The 11,843-nt window shown below is 50.5% G+C and overlaps 5 protein-coding genes across 5 annotated transcripts; all 5 read right to left on the reverse strand.

The window, feature by feature from the left end:
- Positions 1-88: 88 nt before the first annotated feature.
- Positions 89-1,613, reverse strand: CC1G_04371 (hypothetical protein; the record flags this gene model as incomplete). The annotated part of the gene is made up of 3 exons (XM_001828348.1): positions 89-1,097; positions 1,153-1,254; positions 1,312-1,613. The coding sequence occupies 3 exons, from the start codon at positions 1,611-1,613 to the stop codon at positions 89-91; spliced, it is 1,413 nt and encodes a 470-aa protein (XP_001828400.1).
- Positions 1,614-1,950: 337 nt separating this feature from the next.
- CC1G_13592 (hypothetical protein) lies at positions 1,951-2,549 on the reverse strand (the record flags this gene model as incomplete). Its single annotated transcript, XM_002912013.1, has 4 exons — positions 1,951-2,050; positions 2,109-2,236; positions 2,296-2,433; positions 2,496-2,549. 4 exons carry the CDS (start codon positions 2,547-2,549, stop codon positions 1,951-1,953), a joined length of 420 nt encoding a protein of 139 aa, XP_002912059.1.
- Positions 2,550-2,712: 163 nt separating this feature from the next.
- Positions 2,713-6,082, reverse strand: CC1G_13593 (hypothetical protein; the record flags this gene model as incomplete). Its single annotated transcript, XM_002912014.1, has 11 exons — positions 2,713-2,759; positions 2,820-3,745; positions 3,804-3,938; positions 4,003-4,355; positions 4,406-4,613; positions 4,660-4,740; positions 4,915-5,050; positions 5,212-5,325; positions 5,499-5,886; positions 5,946-5,967; positions 6,024-6,082. 11 exons carry the CDS (start codon positions 6,080-6,082, stop codon positions 2,713-2,715), a joined length of 2,469 nt encoding a protein of 822 aa, XP_002912060.1.
- Positions 6,083-6,662: 580 nt separating this feature from the next.
- Positions 6,663-10,026, reverse strand: CC1G_13594 (hypothetical protein; the record flags this gene model as incomplete). Its single annotated transcript, XM_002912015.1, has 11 exons — positions 6,663-6,709; positions 6,768-7,699; positions 7,757-7,891; positions 7,942-8,285; positions 8,351-8,798; positions 8,856-9,084; positions 9,157-9,286; positions 9,344-9,368; positions 9,433-9,836; positions 9,893-9,914; positions 9,968-10,026. The coding sequence occupies 11 exons, from the start codon at positions 10,024-10,026 to the stop codon at positions 6,663-6,665; spliced, it is 2,775 nt and encodes a 924-aa protein (XP_002912061.1).
- A 578-nt stretch (positions 10,027-10,604) lies between these two features.
- Positions 10,605-11,561, reverse strand: CC1G_13595 (hypothetical protein). The gene is made up of 3 exons (XM_002912016.1): positions 11,073-11,561; positions 10,896-10,994; positions 10,605-10,830 (listed from the first exon to the last, which is right to left on the reverse strand). Exons 1-3 carry the CDS (start codon positions 11,394-11,396, stop codon positions 10,675-10,677), a joined length of 579 nt encoding a protein of 192 aa, XP_002912062.1. The 5' UTR covers positions 11,397-11,561; the 3' UTR covers positions 10,605-10,674.
- Positions 11,562-11,843: the final 282 nt, after the last annotated feature.

Below are 11,843 nucleotides of genomic sequence, written 5' to 3' on the forward strand. Positions count from 1 at the left end.
AGGGTGCCATCTTCGTATAGGTTGGGACGTATGGAACCATACCCCGCTGGTAGCCTGTTCTTCCCAATCCGCACTCCCCGGTTTCCCCTTACCCTGCTTCCACCCCTGCTTCTAGATCATCCTTCACCCTCAGAGGGGACCTTCTCGTGCCACCGTCATTAGGAGACTTGCTTCGTGTCCGACAATTGTACATCTCCGAAAGCTTCATCATGGCAGGAAGCGGCGGCGAGGCCAGGTTAACTTCTTGAAGCCTCTCGATGGGGGATTTGAGTGATGCTGATGCATTGACAAGTAGCGGCGGGGATGAAGGCAAGGGAGAGCGTGGAAGGGTACGCTGGGTAGAATCCTCGTAGAGCGTGGTTCCATTCCGCCCACCCTCCGCGTCAGACTCCACAACTTCGGCAATGCCTTCGAGGTGCTGCTGCTGTAGGATTGGTGACGAGGGAAGAGCAGGAACAGATGAGAAGTAGGAATCCGTCAGAGACCTCGACCGCAGGTCCGAAACGGACTCGCGCATCGTCCGTTTAACTTCTTCCTCGCCAGCTGCAAACGACGACGAGGTAGGTGAATGACCCATAGAACCGTCAAACGGCAACGAAGGCAAAACCACGTCGTTTCGCGAAACAGCATCGAAAGGACTCTCCCTTCCCCTCCCCATCGCTCTTTCCCTCTCCAACGCAGAAACGGCGGATTCCAGATCATCCCCCGACTTGAACGAAACCGACGGACGCCTGAGATCGGGATGCACGAGCCTCTTCTCCGTCAAAATTAACGGTCTTAATTCCTTTTGTCGATGTCTTCTGAAACAAAGGAACAACGCCAGAAGAAGGCTGACGCCGACGATGGCCAACGGTACCAACAGAGTCGCTAATGTCGGGGATCCACCGGGGGAAAAGGGACCGAAATCGCTATCTTGTCGCTTGAAGTACCGACCAATTCGTCGCTCTTGGAGGACCAGCAGAGGATAGGAATCAGAAGCCGAGGTGTCGACGTCCGTAAGGTTGAAGAGGATTCCCGCGGGAAGCGACGGTGTTTCCTGTGGTTGCGTTGGAGCTGTCGAGTCCGTGGAATTCTCTTGGGCCGCAATCGTACCGGCGCTACGTAGTAGGTGAGTTGACAAGTCACATAAAGTAGAATAAACGACAGACATACCTGACCTGACCCAGATAAAAAGGAGGTGAGTCGAACTCATACCCAAGCGTATCTTGCATCCTCAGGATGAACGGTTTCGCCGAGGTGATGTTCGGAACAGCTCTGTCGTTCAAATCCTGCGTTAGCATCCTTCGGCGTCAAGAATTGGCCAAGACATACAGAGACACAAAATATAGTCCATCTATTTGCTGTTGAACCGATGGGTTCACCATACTTCCACACCGCGTCTCTGGGACACGCTCCATTACACCGTCTTCCCCCACACACAGCTGGAATGAAGGTAAAATCAGAGCTAACAGCGTATCCCATTTAGCGACGAGGGTCTGGCCGGCTGGGTAGGTTTGGTTGCTTTGCGGTGCGATCCAAGTAATGTTTCGACTTCCACTGGAGGCTTCGGCTTCACCTCTGCGACTACGGGCGATGGGGGAAGAGCGAGTGCGCGAACGGATGTAGATGGACATATTGCTGGGGCTTAAAGGCTGGAAAGTTCTGAACAACTGTATAGTGTTGGAATGGGTAAAATTTGAAAAGGAAGCACAGCTTCAGATGAGAGCAGAAGAGAAAGGCAATAAAAGGAGCGACCAGCGCAACAGCAAAGGTGAAGAAAAAGAGAGGCGAAACTCGAACAGGAGCGGTGGCGGTCTGTCTTTTGTATGATCGGGCCATGGGAGATGACGCTGGGTAGTCCTGAACGCAATCCAGTTGGAGCGGAATTGTATGAATTCCGCTCCTGTCGGAGGCCTGGAATGATGCACCGGGTTGAAGAGGTAGGAGCTATGGGCTCTTGCGAGGCCACCCTCATCCTCCAAAAGGCGTTGACGCCATAGAATCGATCTCCATCTTGGTATCAGCAAGGGAGTGCGCTGAGGCCAAGTTCTTGGAAGAGAAATGGGCTAATCTGGCACTAAAATGGTGTAAATTGGCTACCCTTTCTCAGCAATGGTTCAAACGCGTACCGTTTTCGATCTCGGAGCGTCTCTAACATCTCGATGACCTCGTCTTGTTCTTCGACAGTGAACTCCCCACCAGGTATGTTGCGAGCAATCTCTTTGGCCTGCGCAAGAGAGTTCTTGAAGTCGTTCGTCTGGAAAACGGCGTTCAGTTTCGATGAGACGAACGAGAATGCGCATTATGCTAGCTTACGGCTTGAAGAAGCTTTTGCTTCGCCTGAGGTGTTGTTATGCCTTCGGATTCACGCGTTATCTCGAGTACAGTGACAAGTTTCAGGATCAGGCTTTCATAGAGGGCGCTAGAGACGGTATTCGACATGGCGAAGTCGGTCTGCGGGTGATGGTTGTGGAAGAGCGCGTCAGACCGATGACTATGCATCCACAATTGCTCACCGCTCCTGATGCCATCAAATAGCCCCTAAGACGAAGGACCCAAGTCCTCGACATTGAAGGAGATGACATGAAAGGTATTATTGACGACAGGATATACTAGGAAAGAAGATACACTTGGAAAGTCCTAGGCTCAAAGGATCGTCGAGGCTCACGGAGAAAGTCAAAGTGTATAGGGATACGGATCAATTACAACTTCGCTGGGTACTAATACAATTCTTCAGGCCTCGACAACAACCCAATCGCTTGCCTTAATAGGGCAGGTCGCTATTTGATAATACATAGTATCAGTATCCACCGTCAGCTTAGCACACACAGAGAACCCACCCGTGATTCCATTATCGGTCCTGTATAGTACCATCTCCCACTTCTCTCGACACATCCTCTCGTAATCCTCCCTAGCCATTCTCCAACTCACAAAGGAAGGAGGCACTAACCTCTTTCCTCGTTGAAGCCAGCTATAATATTCTTCTTGCACCACATCGACGCGTCCATTCGATAACATGATTTGAACAGACCCAATTGTCTTCTTCACCTGATCCGGGCTCATCTCGAAAACCTTCGTCAGGCTGCTTTCCTTCACGACGGACTCAATATTGGCGTTATTCTGCAGTTTGTAAAACGCAAAGGCGATGGCAGACACAAAAGGCGTGTGTGGAAATGGCATGAACACGCCTTGATTCTCCGTGATGCGAGTCTTGAGATGCACGATGTCGTCCTTCCGGAGGAAGAAATTGTCGGGGAGGATATGTCTGATCGGAAACTGGATCAGCGGCTTCAAATCCGAAAGTACGAGCCTCAAATCACTCCTCCAAAACTCCAGATTAACTCTTTCCGGCTTTGTCCTTTTGTCCTGCTCGTGGTCGATGGGGACAGGTAAGAAGCCACAATAGGGCTTTGCCGTCGTGGCCAAGCGATTGTCAAGAACCAAAGCCAGAAACTCGGCCAACCAATGTCCTGGAACCCCGACGACAGTGTTGAGATAGATTAGTACATGGACAAACGCTGCGAGGTTGTTCGGCTGGTCGATCCGGCAAGGCATCACATTGGTGTACGCCGGCTTGACGATGGTAAGCAAGAGGTGCGAAAGCCAGGTATTAAGCTCGTCTTTGGAGGGAAGTCGTGAAGCCTTGCGAACTACATCTGTGTCGGCGATTAGTGCTTGTCTGCCCCACGCGCTGTTCTCATCCAGAGGTTTTACATTCCTACAAGCAAGGAAACGCTGCAGATTCTTCTCCTCGAAAAGTGTATAACTACAGGGAAGCGACGTTAGAAGATATATCCGCCGTGAACAAGATAGTAGGTCCTTACTTGTAGGTGACCTCTGGCACCTGGGAGAATAGAACGGTGTTGAGAAGCATATTGGACATTATCATGCTGGATTTGGACCGATGGAGATGGGGAATCAAAAAGACCGCAGTATTTAGAGTACCTCCGGTGTAGTCCCTAGCACCGATCGACATTAGCAGCCTCTAACTGGAAAACCAAACTGAATAGAAAAAGGACTCACGGGACGTTGCTCAGCCACATTCTTGTAAACTTCTGCGGGTAGGTTTTAGGCCTTGCGGGATCTGCAAAGAGCCTCGGAAGACCGGCAATCACATCCTCCAACACCACTTCAACCACGACTCTACCCTTCAACGCATTCAACGCTGCCACTACGAGCGTAAAGAACTGCTTCATGATTTGGAAGACCGTTCTCGGAACGCGCATGACATTGATATTAGAGCTCTCTGGAGGTAAAGATCGCACGCAGGCATAGAGGAAATCTAAAAGCCTGTCTTGGGGGTTGTAGTGGTTGTGGGGATAGCCGTTTTCGGAGTCGTATGGCCGCAGGCCACGTTTTTCAATGTCCTCCCGATCCTAGTACGACCGTCAGCATGGGGCTTGGAAGACAAGTGGAGAGTACTTACGAAAATGAGAAAATTAGGCTGCCACTTCTGCATTACCTCTGTCTTCACGTCCCGTAGTGCCTGTCCCGTCAACTTCCGGATTTCAAGCACCCTTTTAAGTGCTGGATGGCGAGTGATGAGCGTAGCCGGAGGGATCAATGCCCGTGTCTTGTCGATGAGACGCTGCTCAAACTCGTTGTCTTCGTTAACGTCGACTCCGGTTGCATTTCTGACCATGGCATCGATGCGTTTAGTTTCGTCGTCCAGTTCGTTACCTGTTGGCGGAGGAATGGTGGGATTTAGTTCCATCATCCGCGCAGCCGACTTTTTGAGAGGTGTGCGCCATTCCTCTAGGACTGCGATGACGCCGGGGAGTGAACTTCGGGGAATCGAGAGATGACCGTGAAGAAGGACAGGCCCCAGTCCGCCAGACGAAGAGAGTGTTTCGTAGAGTGCTTCGCACGTTTTCATCAACCTGATGCAAGGCGCAGATTACAACCAGTGGTATGATCCTGGCGATGCTCGCTCACCTTTGGACGCAGTAGTCCGGCAGAAACGCCCACGTGTACATGAAAGCGAGTGTTGCGTATATCTCGTCCCTTTCCTCCTCATTTTTTGCTTGGCCCACGGCAGCAAGCAGTTCATAGATGACGATGGTTTTGGCAACTGTTATGGGGTGGATGTCAACGAGGGTCATATGCCACTTATTTGACCACTTGAGTGAAGCTGCATGAATCAGAGTCGTGAAGACATGGCGCCCTGCAGAAGTTTGGAATCGCCTTTGAGTCTCCTTTTGATTGGCGGAGTCTACACTGAGAACAACTCACCGTCTCCCGACCCTCCAAACAGGAAGGCCAGCTTTTTCTTTTCCATTGAATCACGATCTTTTTCCTTCATTTCGGTTGATGGGTCTTGATCTACTCCATCGATGAGCGAATGTACTGGGTCGTGACCCATCTGGAGGTGAAAATATCAGATTCTTTTGGAAGGGAAACATAAAGAAAAGACGTGCGGGGTAGAGTTCCATGGCCGAAACCCTTAAGTGCCGACGCATCGATGCATAGGTGAGTACAATCTGGTTGGGCCTCGAGAGAATGCCCCATTACTCACAGACTTGTCTTATGAATACCAGTGTTCCTTGCACGGTCAAGTTCTTCCGTCGGGGAAGCTTCGCGTTCTCCGTCTTTTATCATCTCCCACCACGTCCCCATTTCCTTCACCTTGTCGTCCTGTTCCTGACCCGATCGCCTTTCTACATAGCGACTGATGTCCTCGTTGACCTTGGTGCATGGTCCCGAACGGCCTGCAAAGTAGCATGCCTTTGCGTAGCGAGTCGCTAGCTTCACGGCCAAGGGACTGGAGGCAAGTGGAGCCGCGCTCCTTTTGAGAATATTCCATGACTTTACGATAACCATTGTACACTCTGTGTACTCGCCCAGCTCGAATAGCACCGCGCTGAGGTTTGAAAAGTACTTTGGCTCGTCGGCATCCTGCTGAGCAGCCTGCGATAACACAGTGAGTTTTCTTCTGCTTCTAGAACTAGGTATCAACACATACACACCTTTTCGTAGCAGTCGCGAGCTCTGAAAATAGGCGGGCACTTGAAGTCGCGTTTTTAAAGACTATTGCTCGAGCTTACCTGCAGAGATTCCCCTCTCGATAGGCCTTGTTGCCCTTTTCATTCAAATTTTCAGCCATAGACGCCTTGAGTGACGCTACAATCTTGATAACGCCGTATTACACGTCACTGAAGGTAGAAGTCAGGGTTGAAGCTAGATTTCCAATGATAACAACACGGTCAAGGACAAGGTTCTTCGGAAAGAGCTTAATGGCAAAAGCATCCGGGGTTTGCCCAACATTTGCCCTTAATGCCATCAAATACTCAGTTAATAGGGGCGAGCACCAGCCCAATTGTAGAATTTGACATCGTAAAGTGGCTACGAGATGCCCAATGTACTGGTATCTCGTTATTGGACGTCACCAAAACATTCCAATCTTTCTACCCAAAATACACTGTGGCTCAAGGCTCAGCGCTCAACGATTAGCAACCCGCCATCAATTCAAGGTATCCGGACAGGGGTGGATGCGTCCCCGGGCGTTTACTAGATCCCGCACGTTTAACGTGTCTGCCTACCCTTCCAGATCAGACGCCATGACTGTTGACGGTTCATCGAAGATGTTGGTAGAAGAAAATTCGGTCAATAATATACATAAAGCAGCATTTACTGACGTTCACGCAAGGAACCTTGACAACAGATTGAACAAAGTCGTTAACACCTCACGTCTCGACGGCGATCCAGTCGCTCGCCCTCGCCGGTTCAGTCACTAGCGGTAAAGCTTTGTTAGTTGACCACCCCAAGTATATAAACAAGGCCAAACTCACTAACGAGTCCAACATCTGTTCTATACAGAACCATCTCCCACTTCTCCCTACGCATCTTCTCGTAATCTTCCTTGGCCATCCTCCAATTAATGAACGCAGGAGGCATCAGCCTCTTGTCCTCCCACCGCCAGGTCTTGCACTCGTCTTCAATCACATCGATGTACCCTTCCGACAGCATAATCTGGACAGATCCCATGGTCCTTTCCACTTCCTCCTTGCTCATGTTCAGAGCCTTCAGTAAGCCACGTTCCGCCAGGATAGATTTGATGCTGGCGTTCTTGCGCAGTTTGTAAAAGGCTAGTCCAATCGCATTGACAAAAGACATATCACTGTGTGGCGGTGGGATATACGCGCCGATATTCTCCGTAACGCGCGTCTTGAGGTGGACCATGTCGGCGTCTTGGAGAACTCGGTCGTCGGGGAGAATGTGCCGAATGGGAAAGCGAACAAGGGGGTGCAAATCCGAGAACACAAGCCGCAAGTCGCTTTTCCAGAACTCCAAATTCACTTTCTCTGGTTTGGCCTTGACATCCTTCGCATGCGAAAGAGGAATCGGCAAGAACCCACAGTAAGGCTTCTTGGCTGTGACCAAGCAGTTATCAAACACCGCTGCGACGAAATCAGCCAGCCAGTGCGCCGGAAACGCCATGTGTTCGTGGAGATAGATGAGAAGGTGAACGAAAGCTGCAAGGTTGTTGGGTTGGTCAACTCGTCTGGGTGCTCCCAGGGCGTGCGCTGGTTTGACGGTCGAAAGGAGTAGGTGCGAGAGCCAGGCATGGAGCTCCGCCTTGGACGGCAATGCTGAGGCATCGCGGGCTCCGTCCATGTCGGCAACAAGTGCCAGATCGCGCCACGCGCTGAATTCTGCTGTTGGCTGCATGTGTCGGCAACCAAGGAAGCGCTGGAGGTCCTTCTCCTCAAGGAGCACGTAGCTACGGGTGGAAGTGAACATTCTATCGATTAACAAGATTGGCTCTTTAACGGCTTACTTGTACGTAACCTCTGGCACCACAGTGAACGCACTGGTGTTTAGAAGGATATTGGACATGATCATATTGGACTTCGACCGATGAAGGTGCGGGATGAGGAAGACGGCGTTGTTCAAGGTTCCTCCTGTGTAATCCCTATCCGCGTTGAGTCAGTACTAGTCAAAGAAGTAATAAAGGCCACCCACGGAACATTGCTCAACCACATCCTCGTAAATTTGTTGGGATAAGTCTTTGGCCTCGATGAATCCGCGAATATCCTCGGAAGACCCGTGATCACATCGTCCACCGCGATCTCCACCACAAGCTTACCTCTGAGGGCACGCAATGCTGCAATGACGCGAATGAAGAACTGTTTGAAAACGTAGAAAACAGTCCTCGGAACGCTCATGAGTTCCATCATCTGGTGGTGCTTCGAAAAGCGGATACACATGTAGAAGAAACTAGAGAGGTTGTCCTGAGGATTTTGGTCGTTCTCAGGATAACCCTCGTCGAAAAGGCCCAGCCGCTGTCCATACGTCGTTACATTTTGCTGGAGTCAAGAGGTGATCATGAGAGATAATCCTAGGCGGCAGTAAGCCGAGATAATAGACGCACAAATAGAGCAAAGTTCGGTTTCCAAGTCTTCAGCACTTCTTCCCGTACTGCCTTGAGCGTTGGCTTTCGCGTGGTATGTAGTTTGAGAAACGCCGGGTGTCGGTTTATCAACGTGGCAGGTGGAATCAAGGCCCTCGTTTCGTCGATTAAACGTCGCTCGAGTTCAGTATCCTCGTTGGGATCAAACCCAACCTGCCCTCTGAACATGGCGTCAAATTGTTCCAACCTCTCTGTCAGCTTCTCCCCCACAGGCTCCTTAATGACGGGGTTGTATTTCATCATAGTCGCCACCGACTTTTCGATTGGTTGGCACCACTGCTTGAGGACGACGAGGATTTCGGGTACTGAACTTCGGTCGATTGAGAGGTGACCGTGAAGGATGACGGGTCCTTCTCCTTGAGCAGAGGCCCGCAGTCGCTCAGCCGCTGCAGCAGCGGTTTTCATCAATCTAAAGACCCAATGCGACTTGAGCCTACATTATGCGGCACTGGTGAAGTCCCCTCACCGCTGAACGCAATAATCCGGTATGGCCATCGAGGTGTAAAGATACACGAGCGAAGCAAACAATTCGTCTTTCTCTTCCTCTGTTCTGGCTCCCTGGATTTCGGTGAACAGTTCGAATACGAGGACGTTCCTCGCCACTGTTGCTGGGTGAATCTCGATGAGGGTCATATGCCATTTGTTATTCCATCCAGAGTTGGCCGCGTGAAGTACTGTTCCAAAGACATGTCGGGCTAGATCAAAATGCAGAAGTGAGTGTCATGAAACGGAGAAATAATGGTCCCAAGTTGGCAGTGATGACTTACCATCGCCTGATCCACCAAAGAGGAAGGCAAGGCGTTTCTTCTCTGACGGGTCCAGGTCACTTTGCTTCATCTCGGTCGAGGGATCGTGCTCTAGTCCATCGAGAAGTGAGCGAACCGCGTCGTGTCCAAACTAGATGTTGGAAGGTCAGATCGCCGAGAGCTGAGAGCCGGAAGAACGAAGACACACATGGTACAACTCCTTGGTTGGAAGCCTGTCACACAGGGCATAGGTTGAAGTGAGCAAACCATGGAGTCTAGGATGGCGCGATAACGTACTGTCTCGTCTTGAATATACTGGTCCTCCTGGCACGGTCTAGCTCATCTTCCCTCGGTGAGTATTCACGTGCGCCACTCTCGATGAACTTCCACCAAAAGCTTATTTCCTTTGCCTTTTCGTCCTGATCATTGCCGGACACCCCTTTCGCAAATTTCTTGATATCTTCATGAACCTTCACACGCGATGGTTCTCTCGCGTAATAATACGATTTGGCATACCGCGTCGCCAGTTTTATGGCCAGAGGACTCGACTCCAGTGAAGTTCCACCGTGCTTGAGTATTGTCCACGACTTCGTGATAGCTTTCATACATTCCTCGTACTCTCCTAGCTCAAAGAGAACCGCGCTAAGATTCGAGAAATACTTGGGCTCGGTGCTGGCGTGTTTGCTCCCGATCCGAGCTGCCTGGAGGGCCGATGGATATTAGCGCACAAAAGGTAGCACAGTCTTAGGCTTCGTACTTTTTGGTAGAATTCTTTAGCCCTATGGGTAGAGAACATTTAGAGAGAGCCCGCGAGACGTTCGCCCAAACTTACCTCGCGAGATTACCCTCTCGGTAGGCTTGGCTCCCGTTTTCGTTCCATTCTTCAGCCATAGCGCATCCACTGGCCCCTAAGCCTTCTCCAGAAGCGAAGAGGTGAGTGAATTTAGAACAAGTTCCTGCGCTCACAAAAGACGAAGAGGACAGTCGATTCTGTCCTGATACAAAGACTAATGGTGTTGCCAAAGACAAAGTTGAACGCGATGAACGCGACACCTCCTTTCGGGATTTGCCCAGAGACTTTGATGCCATCAACGCGGTATCTGTACACAGGACGATGATGTCCTTGGCACTGGTATCTCGGGCGTAAAGAGAGGTGGGGTCCGCTGAGAAAGGGCGTAAGGCACGAGGCAGACTATGACGGAGGAAGGAAACAATGGTGGCAGCTACGTGGAGGTAGGTACTATTGGTGCAGAGGTACCTGCCACACCCGTCCCAGTGAGATACATTGATATTACTTCTACATACAGAGCAGATAGATACTAGAGCCTGAAAGACGAAATTCAAATGTAATGCAAGCGAAGAAATGGATTGGAGAAATTGTACAAGTGTGGAATTATATGGTAATAATGGGATGGGTATACTGAAGATGTTGAATATGGCACGACAAGCGCGAGATAAAGGTAGAATGTCCACAGTTCCGAAAGCAGTCGCCAGGATTTTTCGGTTCTTGAATGCTGAATCGAATGAACGTCTAGGAAACTAAAGCCACTTCCCTTCCCTTAACAGCTGCCGCACTTCCTCTGTATCCGGCTTTATCTCTCCATTCAGAGGTGCAAAGTACTTTCGAATGTTGTTGCAAATCCGGAACTCCACCATGTAGTAAGCGCCGTGCGTGGGCTCCTCATGGTTCCCGCTCTGTTTAAAATAGAACGATGTTAGTACCCAGCATCAGCTACTGTAGTCATTCACTCAAGACTCACCTTATCAGAAGCGAGCGGCATAATCTTGGGGTGCTGTCCGACGACGACACCATGGTACCAGTTATTCTCTGAGGTCCGGATCCACACTTGATCCCGAATCTGCATGCCAATATCCACGAAAGCAACATTCGTTCAAAACCAATCCTCAAAACCACGGAAGAAAACAAAGCGACTTACTTTGAAGCTATAGTCCAGTGGCTTGTCGATATCCATGATGTCAAGATCCCCCTCGCCGAGGGAGGAGTTGGAGGGCGGCGGCTGGGCGCCACGGTGCCACTGTGATCTCCGGCGGGTCCTACCCATCTGGATGCTCGGTTCCTCCAAGCCGTCTTCCTCAAATGCTGTAATATCACTTTCTTCGGACGGGTATCTAGTATGTATATGCTGACGGTATTTCCTAGACGTGAAGGAGTGGTGATGGGCATCATGCCATAGCCCAAACCCTCTATATGATGTGGACGATGATGGAAGCCTTGATGGTGCGAGCATAGCGGAAGGCATGCTTGAAGCTGGTGGTGCGCGGAAAACGTAAATGTGAATGTGAAGAGGGTGCACACAAATAAGCTCGAGACGAGAACAAGGGGCGAAGGATCTGTAACTGTTATAAGTATCGAAGCCCTGAACTGCAAGTGGGGCTGTTGGGTGGCACAAACAAAAAACAAGTAGATCGATGGATATGGATGGAGTGCAAAAGCAAGGAGGGCTCGTGGTACTTGCCTTTATATAGCCTCCCTGGAATGATTAGGTGTGCCACACAACGAGGCGCCCTCGCGGCGCTTGCCGCTTTTGTGTGTGGAAATCGCATTGTTCTCTTGGCGCCCCTGTTTCTCCAAAGAGAAAGAGAATGCGGATACGGCAAGTCTTTTGTCATGAGGAAGACATGTGCAAGAGTGCACCAGATTGTTCGGCGGAAAGGTGGGAACACTAGGAGCCATGCCGACATCTCAT

Source organism: Coprinopsis cinerea (assembly GCF_000182895.1).
Source record: "Coprinopsis cinerea okayama7#130 chromosome 1 map unlocalized cont3.1, whole genome shotgun sequence".
Taxonomy (NCBI): domain Eukaryota; kingdom Fungi; phylum Basidiomycota; class Agaricomycetes; order Agaricales; family Psathyrellaceae; genus Coprinopsis; species Coprinopsis cinerea.

Bases quoted from the DNA above. Each gene is read 5' to 3' on its own strand.
- CC1G_13595 (XM_002912016.1), bottom strand. From the start codon at position 11,396: ATGCCTTCCGCTATGCTCGCACCATCAAGGCTTCCATCATCGTCCACA. The intron at 10,995-11,072 runs GTAAGTCGCTTT...ATTGGCATGCAG, and splicing joins CACTGGACTATAGCTTCAAA to ATTCGGGATCAAGTGTGGAT. The intron at 10,831-10,895 runs GTGAGTCTTGAG...TATTTTAAACAG, and splicing joins TGCCGCTCGCTTCTGATAAG to AGCGGGAACCATGAGGAGCC.